The sequence below is a fragment of the Rattus norvegicus genome, chromosome 7 (genome assembly GCF_036323735.1).
Source record: "Rattus norvegicus strain BN/NHsdMcwi chromosome 7, GRCr8, whole genome shotgun sequence".
Taxonomy (NCBI): domain Eukaryota; kingdom Metazoa; phylum Chordata; class Mammalia; order Rodentia; family Muridae; genus Rattus; species Rattus norvegicus.
The window spans coordinates 9,953,775-9,975,209 of NC_086025.1; the positions used below are offsets into that span (position 1 = coordinate 9,953,775).

Here is a 21,435-nt window from a genome sequence, read left to right on the forward strand (position 1 = left end):
GGACCCACCACAGCCCTGTTCATTCCTGCTCCATGCTGACCTCTTCCACAAGCTACAGTCCCTGAAAACCCCAAGAATCTCCAGTGCAGGAGATTTTGTTGGGAACCATGATAACACCTCATGATGGCAGATAATCTGTTCTCCACTTTGGCTTGGGGTCCTGGCTGGCACTTCTGGAAGCTGTGGAAGGAACAGCTAGACTGGACATGAGGCCACCCTGCTGTGTCCCTGCTTCAGTGGCAAACAGGCAGGAGAGTGTGGGCCCATCCAGACTTCTGGGCTTTGGGATATCTAGAAGCAATTGACCTGTCCTGGGTCCAAGTGGCTGTTGAGTGCCTGTGTCCCAGAAGGTTCATTGAGCCATCTCTGTCACCAGCTGCACGGCCAAAGAGATGAGCTGACATAGTTCATTTGGGGTCGCCTGGCATAAATGTGTGAAGCCCTGGGGTCCATGGCCACTCTGTAACACAGTCTCCATCTTCCTGAGCTAGAGTTTCAGAAGTGCCTGGCTACATCTGTTTACAAAGTGAGTCCTCAGGCACCTTGCCACTAAGGCCCTCGGTGTTGTTGTTGTAGTTAATACTGTGCTGTGTGTGTTTGGCCAGCAGCTTGCGATGCTATCAAGGCTGATATTAAACTCAGCTCTGTCAGTCTCCCAGGTTCTAGTATTAAACACATGGCCACCATTCCCAGCTTTTTGAAGTATATGGGGTGTTTGGTCTGTATATGTATCTGTGTTCCATGTGTGTGCACACTCTCGTGCCAGAAGAGGGCACCAGATCTCCCAGAAATGGAGTTACAAGTTGCTGGGAGCTGCCATGTGGGTGCTGGAAACCAAATACTGCATGAACAAGCGGTCAGTGCTCCTAGCCACGTCTCTGAGACAGAGGCTTTTGGCTGAGCCTGGGGCCAAGCAAAGTGGCTCAGCCTTTGGATCCTCTGTCTGCCATCCTAGTGCCGGGGTTACAAGTGTGGACCACCACACATGCCTTTTATCCACTGAGCTGTCTTTTCAGCCCAATGTCCTTTTGTGTCCACTAGAGGACATGGTCTCCTGAGCTATCCCTTCCTTGCTCCACAATCCTGGGAGCATGGAATCCCCAACCAAGTGATAAGGCCCACCCCTGAGGTCAAAACTCTGTGATCTGGTTCTTGGCTGAGGTCAGTAGCAGAACTGAACCTACATCCATAGGACCTATGGGGTCCAGAGTTCCGAAGACACCCGTAAACCAGTCGCTAACCATTAGACCCACTTCAAAAGTGAGAACAAAGGCTAGACCTTCCTGGCTTAAATGCTATCTGAGGGTGCGCCCGCCTTCTTTCTACCAGTCAGGGGTGCGGTTAGAGATCAGGCCTGACATGGACTTAAGCAGAAAGGGTAACCAATGAGAGCCGGTCTGTGCGCCAAACAGGAGGACCCAAGGTGTCCACGGAAAGACCCAAGCAAACGGAGATTAAGAGGGCACTTGCCATTTAGCCAGAGTCCCTCAGCCACTCGCTGGCAACCCCTAACGCATTCAAAGGTGCAGTCCAACCCGAGCCTCTCCCCAAGTTTCTCCGGTTTAAACCGATCAAAGGTGGCTCTAGTGGGAAGAGCGCTCTTCTAACATGCACAAGGCTCTAGGGTCCAGCTCAGCACCGCCTGAGGCTTACACTTTAGGAGGTGGAGGCAGGAGCGTGAGGAAATCAAGGCCAGCCCTGGATATACGAGACCCCCGTCTCGAAAACACCAATGTGTATTATTAAAGTTATTATATTAGTACTAGGTGCTCAGAGTCCCGGGGTGCATGGAGCTACCGCCGGGATCCACTGCAACCTCAGGCACAGAATCTCAGAGCGCCCAGCCGGCTAGAAGTTCCGCCACTGAAGCAAGACAGAGGCGGGTCTAGTAAGGTCTGTCTCCCCTCCCCGGAAGAAGATGTCAACGTCCTCTGTGCCACCACCGGAAGAGGTGGTGCCGTTGCTTTCACGCATGCGCTGTACGTCTGCACATGCGTAGTGCTCCAGGGCGGCGGAACAGGGTGACCCTGAGTATTGAGACCCCGCAGCGATGCTCAGCAGATTTCTAGGCCCGCGCTACCGAGAACTGGCCAAAAACTGGTGAGGAGGCCGCCCGCCCGCCATTCCACCCGTGTGCTCTGGGGACTGGGGGAAACTGAGGCTGTGACAGGCAAAGTATTCGGGGGACACAGTGCAGGTGGAAGATCCGAGGTCCAACTGTAATCACCTTCGTTCAGTGTCTGAGCTGCTCCGAGCCTCAGTTTCCCCAGCCTGACCTGGGTAGCCTTGTGCGGCCCCGAGTGGGTACCCTGGGCTCCTACGGCTCGGAACTCCGACTTTCAGCCTAGCAACTTGGCGGCCGTTGGCTTTGATTTTGCGGTCTTTAATGTCCTTTAAAAAAAAAAAAAAAAACCTGTTTCTGTAATCCAAGTTGGTCTGGAACTCCCACCAATCATCCTGCCTCCTCACGCTTGTTGAACGGTGGAATAGCGGGCACCCACCATCACCTGAGACTTTTGTTTCTGTGCATGTCTGTGTACCATATACGTGCCCAGTATGCGCATACGAGAAGAGGGCATCGGCTCCCCAGGTACTATAGCTAGAGATGGTTGTGAGGCACGTGGGTGCTAGGAATTGAACCTGGGTCCTTTGAGGAAAAAGCCATCTTCTCCGGTTTAAACTGGTTTATTTCCAATTATGTGTATATGTATGGGTTTGTGTTCGTGTAGTAAGCAAAGCAGGTACTACACCCACACGTGCCCGGAGTCTCCAGAAGATAGTGCCTTATCCCTTGGAGCTGCAAACATGGGTCTTCTGCAAGAGCAACCAGCCCACCCAACCACTGAGCCATCTCTCCAGCTCCTACCTCACAGCCTTTTTTGATTTTTAATTTAATTTTAGTTTTTGCCGTTTGCAGTGACAGGGAGACTCAGGCCTTAGACTGTTGTTGAGGTCACACCTCTAAATGGCACCCTCTGCTCCACCATCTAAATGATTGTCACCCAGGAGTGTCAAATCTACAGCTGTGACTCTGGGTAAATCAGTCCCCTAGCGTGCATGAGGCACTGGATTCCAGCCCCCAGAACTGGACACACTTTTGCATGGTGGTGCAGACCTAGCCCTTAGGGAAATGGAGGCAGGAAGCTGAGGGATTTAAGGCCAGCCCTGGATACAGGAGACCTCCATTGCCTCCTGCAATTCTGAGGTCTCAGGGTCCATCCCCACAGCACATGCCTGTCATCACAACCCGGGGGTGCAGGTGAGTTCTAGGTCAGGATAGGGTACACTATACCTTCCTAGCTCCATGAGTGAGTACCGCTGTGCCGTGCCTGGGCATGGAGAGCCTCCAGAGAGGCTAGATGCTCTTAGTGGCCCCAGTGTAGGGCAGCGTGGATCACACAGAAGTCACCTGCTGGGAGGCCAGGGAGAGGGCTCACCTGCGGGCGATACCATTGGTATGTGAGGCTTGAAGGTGACACTCTGGGTGTCTTGGCAGGGGACAAAAGAGGTAAGGTTCTGGCAGTGTAGCTCAGTGGCTGGTATCTTGTGCGCTGTGTAGTTCATGGGCTGTCTACAAACTGTCTACGTGGTCTCACTGGGCATAACCAGACAGACCAGTGGATGAACTGGGCCCCCCATAGCCTGGTCCTTCCCCATAGGGAAGGGTCTTACAATGGATGAATCAGCTCCAAGTCCCACTTGCCTGAGACAAGGGTTTCACATTCAGTCCTTGGAAACCAAGTGCCGACTGTCATGGTTCCATATGCTGTGTAACAGGTGGCCCTGGGTTTACAAGTTTACAACAGTATGTTACCCCGCCTGATAGTGCATGCCTGTCATCCAAAGGCTTGGGAGGCTGAGGCAGGAGGATCGCAGGTTCTAGGTGGGCTCAAGCTGCACACTGAGTCTTGTCTAAAAACTACAGGCAGTAAGTAATGGCTGTTCTGAAAGTCAGGGATTTGGCACAGCTCTGCCAAGCCACCGTCAGGCTCTCAGTTCCCAACCTGTGCCTCAGGCACTCCCTAGCTGTATTTTCATGAAGGTCTCATGGGACCCTGGCAGGCTTCTACCACCCTGTATAGCCAGAGATGGCCTTGAACTCATGAACCACCACGCCTGGTTCATGTGCTTGGGATGGAAGCCAGGAGTTCATGTATGTTAGGCAAGCTCTACCCACTGAGCAACAGCCACAGCCTATCCTCCACCCAGGTTCTTATGTCATGTATGTGTATGTTTTATATGTCATGTATGTGGGTGTGTTTTATGTCATGTAAACGTGTTTTATGTTACGTGTGTAATGTCATGTATGTGTTTATGTGTTATGTGTGTTTTATGCCATGTATGTATGTTTTATGTCATGCGTGTTTTATATGTCATGTGTTTGTTTTATGTCATGTATGTGTGTTATATGCCATGTGTGTTTGTTATATGCCATGTATGTGTGTGTTTTGTCATGCATGTGTGTGTTATGTCACATACGTGTGTTGTTTTATGTCATGTATGTGTATATGTTGGCACCAGTGCAAGCCACAGTGAATGCATGGAAGTCAGACAGCAGCTAGAAAGTGTGGGTTTCAGTGATCACAACAGGCTTGGTAGCAGGGGCCTTTTCCCACTGAGCTGGCCTCAAACTCAGAGATCAGCCTGCCTTTGCCTGCCAAGTGCTGGGATTCTAGGTGTGAGCACCATGCCTGACTACCGCATTTTCATTTTTTTTTTTTTCTCTTTTTCGGAGCTGGGGACCGAACCCAGGGCCTCGCGCTTGTTAGGCAAGCGCTCTACCACTGAGCTAAATCCCCAACCCCTAGTTTTTGTTTTTTGACAAGAGTTTCTCTGTGTAGTCCTGGCCGCCTTGAATGCAGACATCCTCCTGCCTCTGCCTCTCAAGTGCTGAGGTTAACGATGTGTGCCAGCATGCCTGGCCTATGGCTGGTTTTGAACTCAAAGCAGCCCTCCTGCCTCAGCCTCCCAAGTGTGGTGGTGGGGTTATGCAGGACCTCCTGTCCCACAAGGTTAAGGGAGCACTGTGGGCCCTTGACTGACAGTGTGGGGCATGATGGGAGAAGGCTCTCAAAGGCTAAGTCACCAGCAGAGTCTGACAGCCTCACTCTGTCCTACTAGGATCCCCACAGCCGGCATGTGGGGCACTGTGGGTGCCGTGGGACTGGTGTGGGTCACGGACTGGCGGCTGATCCTGGACTGGGTGCCGTACATCAATGGCAAGTTTAAGAAGGACGATTAGGCAGCCCCCTCCCCCACCACAGGCCTCGATGGTGAGTCTGAGTGTTGGGCCTGACTACTCTGGGTTGGGGATTTTGGGGTGGCCTGGACCTCAAACAGGGATTCCTGCGACTTCCCCCAACACCTGGATTCTGGATCCTCCCTCAGCTGCTGGGCTGGCCTTGTTCATGAAGCCGGTACTGAAGAGCCATTGTCAGCTGTGGACATCCAGCAGAGCTGGTGCCTGAGCCCTGGGTAGGATGCAGACACCCACTGTCCAGCTGGGGAGCTGAAGCTGCCCCTTGCCACAGGCCTCTAGGGATACATTGCATGCTGAGGGCATGCACCACTGTGTCCCCATCAAACCACACAAGACTGGATATGTTGCTAATGTTGGTGGCTTGTGTCCAGAATACAGTCCTATTTAGACCACCCAGCTTGTGTATGTGTGTACACATATGTATGAGCCTGCACACGTATGGAGGCCAGAGAGCAAGATGCGGAACCTTCCTCTCTCTGCCTTGAAACAAGGTCTCTCACTGACCAGAAATTTGCCACTTTGGCTTGGTTCTGTCTAGCCAGCACCTTCCCAGGGTCTGCCTGTCCCTTGCCACCTTGTCCCTGGAGTGCTGGGGCTATAGGTTTTTGTAGCCCTTGGCTTTTGTGGTACTAGAGATTCGAACACAGTTCCTGTCCTTTCACAGCAGGCTCTTAACCGGCCATCTCTTTAGCTTGTCCACTTTGTGTTTTAAGATTTATGTTTGTGTGTGCGGGGTGTGTGTGTGTGTGTGTGTGTGTGTGTGTGTGTGTGTGTGTGTGTGTGTGTGTGTGTTTGGGGGTGGCACCTGCAGTGCTCACAGAGGCCACAAGAGAGCACCAAACTGAAGTCTGGTGATTATAGCTGCTGGGTGTGGTTGCTGGGAACTGAACCTCTCTAGATCCATCCATCCAGTCTCTTGCTCAACCTGGAGCTCATGAATTGTCTAGACTGGCTTTTTGCATGTCTGTTAGGGGACAGAACTCATTTCTCACCTACTGACTGCTGTCCCAAGCCTCTCTGTCTTATAGACAGGGGTCTTGTGGGGTGCCACTGTTGGGGTCACAGAGCTCAGAGGCCCTGGGCTGCCTGAGCTGGCTCTCAGTGTGCTTAGCTCACCCCTTGTCCCCTCCCCCAGGTAGCATGCGCTGAGGCCTCAGAAACAGCTTAGTCCTGTGGAGGACACGGAGGAAGAAGTCTGCATCGATCTGGGGAGCTCCTGCCTTGACGGGTGCAGCATTAAACCTTGTTCGTACGCCTTGGACGCCTGGCTCCCTCTACGTCATCTCCCTTGAGGATTTCCCAGCTCAAGAATCCTTTGAGCTCCCAACACTTGCATGTCGGGAGAGTCTAATGTCAGGCAGAAATCCTTATTACACTCAAGTATTTTCTGGATGGAAACGGCACACTGTGTTCTCTGCAGCTGGTCCGATAAGTCACTCTCGGCTTCAATGCTTTTAAATTATTCAGGGCCCCTATGGCAACCATACCCAACCAGAGCAGGGCTTCTTCCTTCCTGGTTCTGTCTGTTTCTAAGGCAAAGTTTTATATAACCCAGGCTGGCCTCAAACTCAGTATATACCAAAGTCTGACCGTAAACTTCTCATCCTCCTGCATCTGTCTGTCAAGTGCTAGGGCAGCACTGCCATGCCTGGTGTTCGTGGTGCCGAGGATGGCCCCTGGGGCTTCTCGTGTGCTAAGTGGGAGGTGTGGCAGATGACCCACAGCCACAGCCTCTGGTAAAACTGCTGTGCCCGTCCCGGCACATACATCTCCGTGCTTCAGAAGCTGGTACAGTCAGATTCCCAGGAGTCCGACAGTGTGGACTAAGTGATTCCTTGAGACAAGAACAGTGGCACTTGTCTTCCCAGCACTCTGGACATTAGGTCAAGAGGACCAAGAGTTCCAGGTCATCCTCTGACACCCGGAGAGGCCAGCCTAGGCTACTTAAGACCTTGTCTCAAAAACAACACAGAAGAGGTTAGAGATATCTCAGGGTTATGAGCTCTTGTTCTTTCTTTCTTTTTTTTTTTTTTTTCTTTTTCTTTTTTTTTTCTTTCTTTTTCTTTTTTTTTTTTTTCTTTTCTTTTTTCCGGAGCTGGGGACCGAACCCAGGGCCTTGCGCTTGCTAGGCAAGCGCTCTACCACTGAGCTAAATCCCCAACCCCTGCTCTTGTTCTTTCAAGGACCCAGGTTTGATTCCCAGCACCTACATAGTCTCCAGTCAGCCCCAGGAGATCCCACATCCTCTTGTGGCCTTCACACACATACACACATGCTGGACAGACATGGAAGCTAAGTCCTCATAAGCATAAGTCTACAACAAAAGCCTAAGCCTGGTGGTGCAGGCCTGACGGTCTAGCTCAGTGTGCTGAAGCAGGAGAGTGGGAAATTAAGGCGTTGGAGCCATTGAGTGAGTGGGGCCTTGGACTTCCCTCACTGGGAAAGATGGGGCAGGGGCAGGGGCAGGGGTGGGATAGCCTGGGGCATGCACAATTCTGTGAGTACAACGCTTGCCATCTGTCTAGCTAGAGTTCCATTGCTGTGAGCAGACACCATGACCAACACTTAATCAGGGCTGGCTTACAGGTTCAGAGGTTCAGTCCATTGTCATCAAGGTGGGAGCATGGCAGCATCCAGGCAGGCCTGGTGCCAGAGAACGAGCCGAAAAGTTCTCCATCTTGATCAGAAGTCAGCTAGGAGAATACTGATTTCCAGGCAGCACCCCTACAGTGACTCTTTCTCCAAGAAAGCCATACTTCCTAATAGTGCCACTCCTTGGGCCAGCCACATTCAAACCATCACACCATCCTACCTGAACTCAGGCTCTGACCTATTCACACAGTAAGACAGGAAGGTGTAAAGGCCAGAGATGGGGCTGGGGATTGGAGCTCCTTTAGCATGTACAAGGCTCTGGGTCCATCCCTGCTACATAGCAAGGTTGAGAACACTTGAAATCTTAGTTTAAACAAGTGGAAGAAGGAAGATAGTTCACTCACTCACTTGGCAAGCATGAGAACGGGAATGCCGTCCCCAGTGTCAACTTCTGCTGCCATTCCCACATGCAAAGATCTGTCTGACACACCAAGTGGGGCGTGGTGGTGGCTGCCTTAAATCCCAGCACCTGGGAAGTGGGCAGGGGAATCTCTGAGTTCAAGGCCAGGGAAGGCTACAGAGTGAGACCAACTCAAAACAAACAAAAACCACCACTAACCCCGGCCTCGTAACAGTTCCACAAAGAAGTACTGCAGCTTACTGGCTGAAGGAAAAGTAACTGAACGACCGACCTTAGTGTTCAGTGCTTCTGTGTCCCCCTGACTCTCTTCATTGTCATCTGATCTCTCCTCCCAATCTGAGGACCCAGATCCTAGCTTATAAAATACAGTTCCTCAGCTTCAAAAGGCGCAGGCAAGACAGAGGTCTTTAAATGTGCTGCGATTTCACCCGATGAACCCTTGGCAGGTCTCTTGTCAGAGAGGGTCCCCTTTCACCCTTTCAAAGAGGTCCTCCAGGTACTCTATAATGGGAGCTTGGGTGAGAAGGTAGTTGACCTTCAGGCATGTTCTCTGGGTAGGTCTGGCTGAGCCTGAGGAGCAAAGCAGCCAGTTGTACCAAGCAGGAGTAAATGACACCCCCACCTCCCTACCCTCACGAGTGGGGTGGACAAGGGGCGACAGTGAGTGACAGCGACCCTATACTCTAACTTAGAAACGCTGGTACCAGGGATTTTTTTTTTTCTGATGCTAGGTCTAGTAAATTTCAGGCTGGTCTTGAACTGATTGATCCTCCTTCCTCCACCATCCCAGTGCTGAGATGGCAAGCATGTGCCACTATTCCTGACCTGTTTTTAGGGTATTGCTGTGTGGCCTTAGTTGACCCGGAATGTTCTAAATAGCTTTCATAGTATGAGCCATCATACTCGGGCCGGAGTGCAGGATAACGGCAGAAAGTCTGTCTACCGTTGTAAGGTTCTGCTATTTTCAGTATTGTTGCAAAGAACAAACTTCTTAAATAGTTTTGGGTGAAGCCGGGAGTGGTGGTGCACATCTGTCATCGCAGTAGTGTAGAGGGTGAGGCTGGAATAGCCACGAATTAGAGGACAGCCTGAGTGAGTTACACGAGACGCAGAGGTCGAAGGCTCCGAGTTGTACTAGGTCTTTTTCACAGTGCCCAGGCAGGTCCTTGTCAAACGCACACTGCGCAGGTGTAGCCGAGCACGACCCCAGGATGAAGACGCCAGCGCGGCCAAAACAGCCCCAACTTAGTACAGACCAGGTGCAACACACCATTTGCTTCCGGAGTTTAGAGCGCAAGTGCAATGGCTGTCCCACCCCGGCCACGCTGATTGGCTGTCCCTGTCTCAGGGCGGGTTGTACGAGAAGATAGCCACAGAAACAGGTCCTGAGCGCTCTGATTGGTCTCGATACCTATGGGCGTATACTACTAATGAGCCTGAGAGTACGGCCCGCGGGGCGGGGCGGGACCAGCTGAACTATTTAAGCTGGAGCTGAAATGATCTGATTGGCCTCACTGCCGTGGGGCGGGCCTTGCAAGTGGAGGCTGGATCGAGACTGCGGCTGCGCAGAGTCCGGAGCGCACTCAGACAGGTCCCCCCGGGGAGGAGGGGCGGGGCCCACTCCGCGCCTGCGCAGACGAGTCCCACGCGCGGGCGGGTGGGCGGAGCGGCCCCCCTAGCGGGGGCTGTGAAGCACGGGGAGGGGGCCGAGCGGGTGGCAAAGCCGGCGCGCGCCCGGCTGGGGGCGGAGGCCCGCGGGACGGAACAGCCGCGGCGAGTGGTGGTGGCGGCGAAGGGAACCGAGCCGGCGACGAGCCCGGGGGTCGCGACTTGCAGAAGCGGCGGCGGCATCGGCGGCGGCAGGCCCGAAGGCGGGCGGAGAGCCGGGGCGCAATGGAGCGGAAGAGGTGGGAGTGCCCGGCGCTCCCGCAGGGCTGGGAAAGGGAAGAAGTGCCCAGGAGGTCGGGGCTGTCGGCCGGCCACAGGGATGTCTTTTACTATAGGTGAATGAGCGCGCCGGCCGCGCAGGGCCCCAACGGGCGCCTCCCAGCGGCCTCTGCGGCGGCCTGGGCGCCCCTACTGCGGGCCGCGATCTGGGCCGGGCGACGTGCGTACGAGCGTGCGTCCTGCGTGCCAGCTGTGGTCAGTGCGCACGCGCCGGTCTCGGCTCGACGCCCAGTGCGCGTGCGTTGGACCCAGTGCCCAACCTACTGCTTACCTTCGCCACCCCTCGCTGTTGTCAGCGCGCGTGCGCCACGCCGTCCTCTCGCTAGCCCAGTACGCGTGCGCACGGTCTGCAGCTGCAGCCTCGTGGCTTATCGCCCGCCTGTGGCGCGAGCTTTTGTCCTCTACGGAATCGGGGACCGTGCGCGCCGAGCAAGGGGCGCCCGGCCTTGGCCAGACGCCGCTGGGAAGCAGGGGTGGGAGGGGGCTGGGACTGACCCTTTGACCCTTGCGGGGATCTTATCGTGGTTTCGGGAAGCAAGGGGAACTGCCTCAGGTGGCCTGATCCCCTCACCTGCATAATTTTGGGTTTGGCTTCTTGTTCTGCAAAATGTCCCTCATTTTTATGGCTCTTCCAAAGCCCTTTCTCTTCTTGATCCGTGACCTGTAGAAGTGATATCTATCAATCTATCACAGCGGCTTCTGCCTTCTGTGAGTGGGGTTTTTGTGTGCAAGACTTTTTGAGCCAGTGTCAAGATGGTGGTCTACATAGGCCGGGCTGGCTTACAACCCCTTAATCAGGGTAATGATAGCTGTCTGAATTTTAGCCAAGCAACCTACACCTGCTGTTCGTCATGTCCTTCTCCAAACCACCCAGTGGTGGGGATAGGCCTGGCCGATGCATGCCTGGCCATCCTCAGCCAGTGTCCTATGGCCTGGAGCATCTGCCTTCTGAGCTAATTGTAGTTGCCCTTTCATTGCAGTCGGGATTCATTGCAGTCGGGATTAGGTGGCTTATTGTGAGTTGATCTGCCTAGCCCTTTGGTATTATGTTTTTGGTAATAAGACTGGAAGCCAGGACCAACTCGGGTTCCCTTCCGGCTGCAAAGAGGGTTGGAGTTCTTGATTCTAACAGGTCTGCAGTGACAAGGTTTTCCCTTAGGGCCATATGCAAATTGTTCCCTGTGTGCATGGGCCTTGATGCCCTTCTCCCTAATCTGCCCACCCTTATTAGCACTTTCTAAAGCATGTAGCCCAGAACTGTCCTCTGCAGCCCATAGGCTAGATTCCAGCTCAGCTACAGTCATTCTTCCTGGGGGCCAAAGCTGTGCCAGTTCCTGTGGGTCTGCACCTCTCTAGGATACAAAGTAGTAAAACACCTGGTGGAAACAGTGACCCAGACAGTGGGACCAACACCTGAGAGCTGATCCAAAGCCAGTGTCCTTAGGCTTGTAGCTCCCCCACCTGTCTCGTCCCCATACAGATATATCCATGCCCCAGAATAGCTACCAGTGCTCTCCAACCCATTTGTGGAGACAGTCTCTTCCTCACAGAATCCTCCCACACAGCTTGGAAACTTAGGGGTGGAGAGCTAGGGGTCAGCCTGGTGACCTTGCCCCAGGTGTGCTGTGGGTCTGTCCCTGGATAAGGGCAAGCTCAAGCTGTCCCACTCAGCAGACTGTTGGGCACGCTCCTGTGTGCAGACCTACAGAGCCAAGCTCCTGTCCTGTGCTTGCCACACAGCACATCAGAAGTGCTGTCCCCACCCAGCAGCCAACAACCCTTGTGGCTTGGGTTGGATGTACATTTTTGAGGGTCTTGCTGTGCAGCCCGGGCTGGCCTGGACTTGTGGCTCCTCCCTCAGCTGTGTGATAGGCCTGTGCCACCTGCCTGTTCCGTTGTGTTGTTCTTAAATTAATCCAGTTTGTCAGGATGATCAACCTGCATGTCAGATTCACTCGCCAGGAGGAGGAATCCTACTGTGTTCCAACTGGTGGAGTCTCTATCAGATTGGATTTTAGAATATTTTGTCATTTAAAAGGAGGCCCCGGGGGCTAAGGCTGGGGGGTGGGGGGTGCACTCAGTGACTAGAGCAGTTGCCTAGCCCTCAGCCCAGTCCCAGCCATACAGACCAGGTTTCACTGTGCTTGCCATCACGGTATTCAGAAGGTGAGGACGGGATGACCAGGAACCCAGCCGTACTCAGCTAGTTTGAGACCAGCCCCATTAACAAGAGACTATGTCTGGATGGGGGAGGAAGGAATCCTTTGCCTTGCACTGCCCGTGCTCTCCCCCGACTCCCTAAGCAGCTGCCAATCCCACGTGTGTGGGCTGGGGTGCACAGCCTGGAACAGCACAGGGGCTCAGGGCCAGCCCCATTCTTTTGGGAGCCCAGTCCCTAGCAGGCAGTAGGGGTGAGTGCCTCATCCTAGTGCCCCATCTTAGTTGTTTAGGAGAGCAGGGAACAGCCTTATGGGCTGCAGACCAGCAACACCCCAAGCCTTTGGCCAGCTATTTTCTATGTGGTCCTCACATTGGGGAATCTGAGGGTACTCTGGGACCCCATGTATGCCTGGGACATTATCTGGTCTGGGCAGGACAGTCCCATTCCAGAGGTTCCCAGCAGGGAACACCAATCTCACTGTAACTAGTAACTGGTAAGAGTGAGGTATCAGGTAGGCTCGCCTGTGAGCCGGCCCTGAGACCAGGCTGGGACACATGCTATTCCGATAAGTGTTCTACACTGGCCACACCCAGCCTATGGCCATTTCTGACCTTACTGGTCAGAAAGACTCTGCAACCATAGCCACTAATCAATCCCACGTTTCATCCTAGCCCCCACAAATCTTCTTGTTCTAGAACATTCCCTATCCATGGAGTCCCCCACATACTGTGGCCTTCCTGAGCCTCTCTGAGTGCAGTGACCTCAAGGCCTCTGGAGTTTTAATATGTCAGAGCCTAGCTCTTTTTTTTTTTTTTTTTTTTTTGGAGCTGGGGACCGAACCCAGGGCCTTACGCTTCCTAGGTAAGCGCTCTACCACTGAGCTAAATCCCCAGTCCCCCTAGCTCCTTTTCTTGGTTGAGTAATACTCCACCACACAGCCCACCTGAACCACACAGGCTGCCCCATTCTTTGGGTCTGGATGTTCAGTGGAGGCTCCTGTGTGAGCAAGTTTCCACAGGGCCTAGAATTTGGTGAAGCTGCTTGAGGGGTTGTCAAGCCTATAAGCAGAACATGCCTTCCCACACTGGAAAGCTGACTATAGGACAAATTGAAGGCTAGCCTGAAGTATATGAGAGAGACACTGTCTCAAATCACAAAAGGGTGGGGCTCACTCAGTTGATAAGTGGGAGTCTGGCAGCCCTGAAGCCTTCCTTGAGTCCCATCTCTCACAACACTGACTAGGCTGTGGCCACTCGGGAGCTTGAAGGAAGATGAGGAATTCTTGGCAAGTGAGTTGGTTTTTTTTTTTTTTTTTTTTTTGGTTCTTTTTTTTTTTTCAGAGCTGGGGACCGAACCCAGGGCCTTGCGCTTCCTAGGTAAGCGCTCTACCACTGAGCTAAATCCCCAGCCCGGCAAGTGAGTTTTGAAACCACTCTGGGTTAACATGAGACGTGTCCCCCAAAGTAAACAGATGCAGCCCTGTAGCCCTACAGATAGGTGACCCCTGGAAAGCAAGGGCTGGTTTCTGGCCCAGGCAGCAGAGGGTACAGGCCCCAATCCCTCATAGGGCCTCCTTTAGGCTTCCCAGAGGTGCTGTGGCCACCCGTAGCTTAAGGCTTGGCTTCTTAGGGCTGTTCTTCCCAATGGCTTCCTCATGACCTGGTGGAAACAGGTGTGGAAAACACGCCTTGCAAGGGTGGTGGGTAGGGGGCGGCTCCTGCTCAGGCTGACCAGCCTCCCTCCCGCAGCCCCAGCGGGAAGAAGTTTCGCAGCAAGCCACAGCTGGCACGGTACCTGGGCGGCTCCATGGATCTCAGCACCTTCGATTTCCGCACGGGAAAGATGCTGATGAACAAGATGAATAAGAGCCGCCAGCGCGTGCGCTATGACTCCTCCAACCAGGTCAAGGTGAGGGCGGTGACGTCAGGGTAGGGGCGGGCCCTCTGGGTTAGCTTCCATCGCCATCGAGTCAGTACCTCTGCTGGCTGCTGGCGGAAGCATGGCGCGCATTTGGTTTGGTGGGTGGGAGATCTCCCTGCCTGATCGCCCACCCGCCACCATTCAGGCTCTGGCTAAGCACCTCCCTGGCCCCTCCAACCCTTCATGGACCCCGGTCGGAGCGGCCCGCTGCAGAGTCTTCTCCCCCCAGGGCAAGCCTGACCTGAACACTGCACTGCCTGTACGGCAGACTGCATCCATCTTCAAGCAACCGGTGACCAAGATCACCAACCACCCCAGCAACAAGGTCAAGAGCGACCCACAGAAGGCAGTGGACCAGCCGAGGCAGGTGAGCCCCTGAGCGGTTTCCAAGGGTCACAGCGACCTTATCTTCACACTCTTTAAAGGTGAAAGAAACCTCGCTGTAGGCCCGTAGCTATACCCCTAATGAAAACCTACCTTTTGTGAAGGGTTTACTCTTAGAAAACAGGAGGGGGCCCAGCACTTAGGAGGCTGATTTTAACCTTGGCTTTTTTTTTTTAAATCAACATAACAAAGCCAAGATTCTTTAGTGTTTTCTGACCTATCTGTAAACACCGGGACCCTGGGCGCTGTTGCTGGGTAGGAGGGGTCACAGGGAGGGGCCTGTACACCAATGCTTCCTCTGACCCTGCACTTCTGCCCTGAAGCTTTTCTGGGAGAAGAAACTGAGTGGACTGAGTGCCTTCGACATTGCGGAAGAACTGGTCAGAACCATGGACTTGCCCAAGGGCCTGCAGGGTGAGCAGGGGTGGGCGGTGGATGCCCTGACTGAGGCTTCTCTTTTAAAACTCTGTGTGTGTGTGTGTGTGTGTGTGTGTGTGTGTGTGTGTCGCTGCAGTGTACCAGTGTGAGTTTAATTTCACCCTGTGCATGCAGGTGAGGGTGGAGGCGGTGGTAGCGGCCCCCTGCAGGTGGAGGAGTTGCAGGCAGTTATGAACCCCTAGTCTGGTGCTGGGAAGCACCCCAGGTCCTGTAGTGAGGCTGTAAGGGCACCAGTGAGCACTCTCACACTAACTGTCTCCACAGTTATAGGCTATGCCACCAAGCCAGGCGCAGGTTGGGCCTCTGGATTGGCTCCTCTTTTTGCTGGCAAAGACTTGCCTGGGGTGGGTGCATAACTTCTGAGGGAGCCCCCTCTGATCCTGCCCATGGTCTCCTCCCCCAGGGGTAGGCCCCGGCTGCACAGATGAGACGCTGCTGTCCGCCATCGCCAGTGCGCTGCACACCAGCACCCTGCCCATTACAGGCCAGCTCTCTGCGGCTGTGGAGAAGAACCCTGGTGTGTGGCTGAACACTGCGCAGCCACTGTGCAAAGCCTTCATGGTGACAGATGACGACATCAGGTAACTGGCAGCACTGTCCCCCACCCCCAATATCTCTACAGCTAGTCACCACAAGAATGTGGGGCATCCATCGTCTCCCTGGTCCTCAGGAGTACCCTGTAAATGAAGGCAACTTAAATGGCAGGACAAGCCTCTTAGAAATGCTGGGGTTGGGGGAAGAGAAATCATGGCCACAACAGGCCTGGGAGAACCAGACACCAGCAGAAGCTAGGTGGGGCTGAACTGAGTGAGTGACAGCCTTCAGGAGGGGGCCTTGGATAGGGAGGGAGGTGATTTAAACTAGCTCTGAGCTGCTCTCTAGACCCTGAGGGTCTAGCCTGGGTTTCCTGTGTCAGACTTGGTGGCCAGGCCAGATGGGGACAAGAACAGGACCCAGAATTAGGTCCTTGGCCCACAGTGGAGCCTCTCCTTGCTCTGTGGATGTGGGCCCCTAACTGGTTTTGCCCTGGCTTCAGCATAGCTTGCCTATACAAAGTCCAAATGTCAGGAGACCCGTGGTCACCCAAGGTGATGAGGAAGCTGTGTGGACTTTCCGAGGGCTGGGGTGGCATGCCTGTGAACAAGTCCCTGTGTGACCTGTCAGAGTGTGTGTTCCTAGGAAGCAGGAGGAGCTGGTACAGCAGGTGCGCAAGCGCCTGGAGGAGGCGCTGATGGCGGACATGCTGGCGCATGTGGAGGAGCTGGCCCGTGATGGGGAGGCACCACTGGACAAGGCCTGTGCTGAGGAGGAGGAGGAAGAAGAGGAGGAAGAGGAAGAGGAACCGGAGCCGGAGCGTGTGTAGCATAGGTACCTGCCACAGGCCAGGATGTTGGATGTCAGCCATCCTCTAGTCAGGCTGCTAACAGCTTCCCTTCTGCCTTGCAGATGCCCTGCCCAAGTCTGGGCTGCAGACCACCTCCCATGGCCACCTCCAGACTTCTCAGCCTTGCCTGGACTAGGTGGGGACCAGGCCAGCAAGAGGCAGGCATCCATCTTCTTCCCAAGGCTGCCTCCTCCCAGGTCTCAGTGCAGGGAGCCCCTGTGGACCTTGAACTCGCTTGTCCCTGCACTGCCTGGCAGGGAGCTCACACTGACAACTGAAGAGCAGTGCCCCAACTGAGAGGCCACTTTGACACCGTCACCTCCCTGCTTCCTTACCATAGGACAAGGCCCTGCTTGGCACCAAGGAGCTGTGGGCCTTGCTGGGCACTGGAGGAAGTTTCTGGAAACACACCTGGCTATGCCTACCTTGCATTGTCCCTAAGGCTGTTACGGGCCAGGGTCTGAACTGCTCCTGCCCATAGGGCTGCCCAGCCTCTCCATGCTGAGGGCCAGCAGCCAACCAGGAAGTCACTTTCCTTCAATAAACTGATGGTAGGAACTTCTACGCCTCTGACTTGTCACTGTGTGCCACATCTCTGAAGGTGCCTGCTGCTGCCCTGGCCTGTGGGAACTACCTGCTCTGGGCCTCAGTGTCCCTGTGTGGCAGGGACATGGGCTCCAACTTGGGGAGAGCAGTTGGCAGCCTCTCTGTGCTTGGTGCTCTAGATCTTGGACACCTGACCTCTGTCCCTGCAGTTGTGGCCTCCAAGAAGCTGTTGGGTGAGCTGGGGTATCTCCTTAAACGAGCCCCAGTAGTACAGCAGAGCCCAGTGGGTGAGCCTGGCCCTGGGTACAACCCAGTGAGCCAGCTTTGCCACCCCACCTTAGATCAGGGTCTTGTTCCCTAATCCGATGGCACCCAAAGCTGGAACCTTGCGTCTTGTCTCTTCTCACCCCACAAGGACTACCCACCCTCCCTGTCACATGGGGGCAGCCTCCTGCAGTGAAGGCAGCCTCTGTGGACTGGGCTCTTGGTGGCTCTGGGTTTTCTTTTTTTTTTTTCTTCTTCTTCGGAGCTGGGGACCGAACCCAGGGCCTTGCGCTTGCTAGGCAATTGCTCTACCGCTGAGCTAAATCCCCAACCCCGGCTCTGGGTTTTCACAGTGAACTGTACCAGCCCAGAGGACACTGTTTCCTCCAGCATAGGGACCAATGGTCCCAGCCTCTTTGAGCTAGAAGAGAAGGTTGTCAGCAGGCCACCACTCCATTTCAGGCACACAAGTCTGAGATGCCAGTACCATAGAAGGAACTTGTATCCCTGTTCTCTGTCCCTGGCCACTGAGGGTAGCCTTCAGATAGGACCGGGTCCTCATGGCTGGACCTTCCACACACCCAGTCCAACAAACAACCCATGGCTGGGCTTGTGAGCCAGTGGGACCCAGCAGGCCTAGTGACAGTGCAGCTTCTGGTGGGGCACCCTGCAGTGCCTTCTAGACATGGGCTAGGAGTCCTCAGGTTCAACCCCAGCACTAATAGCTCCCTGGTTCTGGACCTCCCACTCTAATGTGCTACCTGCCCATTGGAGGTAGCTGAGTCTATGACAACATGGGGCAAGTGACTTTCTCTAGAGACAGCAAGGTTCCTCTGCACCCACAGCCCTTTCATCATTCTAAAGTCTCCCGTCACATCTGCCATCCAGGTCACCCAGCAACCCCACAGCCCACCTGCTGTCCTGCAGCCACCACAAACTTGCTCAGCCCAACCCCCATCCCCTGGGCCATGTTTCTGTCCAGCCACTATGACGAAGGATGGTGGCACCATAGGTAAAGCTGACCTGGGTGGGGTCATCCTCTTGCCAGAACCTTACTAGGCCATGAGCAGAAAAACCATGGTCTGATATGCCACAGCCAGAGAGAGACCCAGACAAAAGCTCACAGTGGGACTCTGGATGGGAAACTCCAGACCTGGGGAAAGCAGGAGCATGGGGGCATCATGACAATGGGGCCTCCTCTGGGATGCTGGAATATTCTGGAACTATGTGAAGGAGGCTCATGATTTTGGTGCTAGACATGGAGCCCAGACCACTGTGCTGCCCACCAGGAAGAGGCCCTCAACACAGATTCCTGCAATCACTTCCAAATGAATCAACTCTTCAAATTTAACTTAATTGTTTTTTGGTTTTTTTTTTGGTTCTTTTTTTCGGAGCTGGGGACCGAACCGAGGGCCTTGCGCTTCCTAGGCAAGCGCTCTACCACTGAGCTAAATCCCCAACCCCAACTTTATTGTTTTTAAGGGAAACGTGTGGTGCCAAGGCTGGCTTAGCAAGGGGACCCACGGCCACCTTGCCTTCCATAAAGTGACTGCAGACTGCCTCATCTCTAGCTGTAGCTGTTCACACCTTTAACTCCACAGCATGGGATCAAAGGTCCAGGCGGGCGCTTTTACACGCTCGCATGAGCTGCTTTTTTTTTTTTTTTTTTTTTTTTTCCGGAGCTGGGGACCAAACCCAGGACCTTGTGCTCGCTAGGCAAGCGCTCTACCACTGAGCTAAATCCCCAGCCCCGCTTGCATGAGCTTTAGGTGTACAGGTACTTTGCCTGTGTCTGTGGACCTCTTGTGAGCGGCACACAAGAGAGCCAGCAGGGGTCAGAACCCTAGGACTGGAGTTAAGAGTTGTGAGCCACCGGGGTTGGGGATTTAGCTCAGTGGTAGAGCGCTTGCCTAGCGAGCACAAGGCCCTGGGTTCGGTCCCCAGCTCCGGAAAAAAGAAAAAAGAAGAAGAAAAAAAAAGGAGTTGTGAGCCACCGCGTGGGTGCTGGGAACAGAACCTGAGTCTTTAGGAGAGCAGCCAGAACTGTGACCACTGAATCATGTCTTCCCCATATTTATTTATTAATTTGTTTAGAGATTAGGATGAACTTAGGCCCAGGTGCATGCCGGGATGCACTATACGGCTGAGACACACCACATTCCTTGAGGTGTTACGTTTATTTCATGTTATTTTGCTTTATTGGCTTGTTTGTATGTTGTTCATGATGTCTGTGTGTGTTCACGAGTAAGTACACGCATGTACATACTAAGTCAGGACCATAGCTGATGTCATTCCTCAGGTACCTTCCAGCAGGTCACTGGCAGGGTCAGGGCCTATCAGCCTCCCCTGAAACCCTCCCTACACTGTACCTAGGGCTGACCTTTCTGCCGCCACCCCCTCCTCAATGCTGAGGTGGCAGGCTCAAACCAGTCCAGCCCATGTATGTGATGCTGTGGCTGGAACCCTGGGCTCCGCCCGTGCTGGGTGAGAGCAACACCCTTCCTTATGCTGTTGATAATTGTAGACAAGATCTCTCTGTAGACCAGGCTGGCCTGGAACTCACAGAGACCCGCCTACCTCTGCCTCCTGTGGGCCAGAGTGGAAGGTGTGAGATACCACCACACTCAGTTTACCCCTTGGTCAGAGGCAGGTGAGTCTCTGAGTTCGAGCATAGCCTGGTCTACAGAGTGAGTTCCAGGACAGCCAGGGCACGCAGAGAAACCCTGTCTCAAACAGTGTTTATGCCTGAGTTTATGTCTGTGCACCACAGCATACAGGAGCCCACAAAGGTCCAAAGAAGATGCTGGATCCCCTGGGAACTTAACAAGCAGTTGTGAGCTGTTGTGTGGGTGCCAGGAACTGAACCCAGGTCCCTGAGTGAGCAGTGAGCCCTCTCTCTGCCCCCAGGCCCTTGCTTCGGGAGACAAGGTCTCTTGCTGAACCTGGAGTTCAGGAATTAGGCTGGGGTCACTGATCATCGATCCACGGGGGTCCCGTCTCCACCTCCCAGGTGTTGGGATTACAAACTCACCACTGTGATTTAAGTCTGGATCCTGACCTCTGTGAGGCTAGCTCCCTCCAAATCTGTTGGAAAGCCACTTGAGGGGCCTCTGGTGGCCAGCTTTACCTCAGAACAAGGGAAGACATGGCTTGCTCTCGCACCTCCCTCGTCTCTCCCCTTCCTTCTGTAAATGCATCCTCCTCCTGGTTGGGAAGTTCACTTCTGAGTCTTTCTGCTCACCAGCTCAGGACCAGCAGGTCAAAGCCCTGGCTGGACGGGCAGAAGTGACCCTTCACTGGGTGCATCAGTGCAGCCTCTGGCTTTGAATACCCGTCAAGGCTGCTGGAAGTTTCTGCCAAGTCACCAGGGAATGGTTAGATATTAAATGTTAGGGGAAAAAAATCAGTAGTTTTTTTTTTTTTCCTGCCCTCCTAAGGCAAGGTTTCTCTGCATAGTCCTGTACTAGAACTCGCTCTGTAGACCAGGCTGGCCTCAAACTCCCAGAGATCTGCCGGTCTGTCTTCCCAAACCCTGTGTCACCACCACCACTCAGCTTTGATCTAATAAAACTCTAAATACAATAATAATATTATTAAACAGGCTCTCACTGAGTAGCCCTGGCTGGCCTGGGACTTCCTGAGTAGACTTGGATGGCTTGGAACTTCGAGGTGCAAGCCACCATACCCTGCCAGCTCTTAGCCTGTTAGAGTCAAGGTGGCTTCTGGGCAGAAGAACCAACACACTGGGGGTGTGAGGACACTCTGTGTCCATGATGATTGTAAAAGTGACCAGAAAGAATGGATTGGGGGAGGGGGACACTGTCGAGGCTAAGAGCTACAGAATGGGGCAGCCTCTGCTCCAGACCCCACACAACTGACCCGAGGTTGCAGTCAGCCGTACGTAAGGACCTAGACAAGGTCCTTCCTGTTCCCTGTTATTCATGAGAAATCTCAAGAGGAACACCGAGGTACATGCAACAGCTGGGGACAGTATGGCCCTGAGTGGGCAGAGCCTGTGGAAGAGGCTGCCTTCCTCAGAGCCCAGGCATCTCCGGTGAGCGTCGGTCTCAATGGTTATGGGTAGTGGCTGCTGGGAAACCACTCACCCCAGAATCCCT

The 21,435-nt window shown here is 54.0% G+C and overlaps 2 protein-coding genes across 8 annotated transcripts; both read left to right on the forward strand.

Annotated features, from left to right (window-relative positions):
- The first annotated feature begins 1,942 nt into the window (after window positions 1–1,942).
- Window positions 1,943–6,658, forward strand: Uqcr11 (ubiquinol-cytochrome c reductase, complex III subunit XI). 3 transcript variants are annotated; one of them, XM_006241008.4, is made up of 3 exons: window positions 1,943–2,100; window positions 5,122–5,273; window positions 5,389–5,656. In XM_006241008.4, the coding sequence occupies exons 1-2, from the start codon at window positions 2,051–2,053 to the stop codon at window positions 5,240–5,242; spliced, it is 171 nt and encodes a 56-aa protein (XP_006241070.1). In that variant the 5' UTR covers window positions 1,943–2,050; the 3' UTR covers window positions 5,243–5,273; window positions 5,389–5,656. The 3 variants fall into 3 exon arrangements, with proteins under 3 accessions (XP_006241070.1, NP_001119569.1, NP_001274038.1); NM_001126097.2 differs by lacking the exon at window positions 5,389–5,656 and adding an exon at window positions 6,396–6,658 and having other exon boundaries at window positions 2,005–2,100; NM_001287109.1 differs by lacking the exon at window positions 5,389–5,656 and adding an exon at window positions 6,400–6,658 and having other exon boundaries at window positions 2,005–2,100.
- A 620-nt stretch (window positions 6,659–7,278) lies between these two features.
- On the forward strand, window positions 7,279–17,071 carry Mbd3 (methyl-CpG binding domain protein 3). Of its 5 annotated transcripts, none has more exons than XM_006240965.3 (7): window positions 7,279–10,276; window positions 14,130–14,289; window positions 14,531–14,668; window positions 15,009–15,099; window positions 15,527–15,704; window positions 16,303–16,491; window positions 16,570–17,071. In XM_006240965.3, exons 1-6 carry the CDS (start codon window positions 10,167–10,169, stop codon window positions 16,484–16,486), a joined length of 861 nt encoding a protein of 286 aa, XP_006241027.1. In that variant the 5' UTR covers window positions 7,279–10,166; the 3' UTR covers window positions 16,487–16,491; window positions 16,570–17,071. The 5 variants fall into 5 exon arrangements, with proteins under 5 accessions (XP_006241027.1, XP_006241028.1, NP_001102205.1 ...); XM_006240966.2 differs by having other exon boundaries at window positions 7,279–10,180; XM_039079396.2 differs by having other exon boundaries at window positions 9,910–10,276; window positions 14,447–14,668.
- Window positions 17,072–21,435: the final 4,364 nt, after the last annotated feature.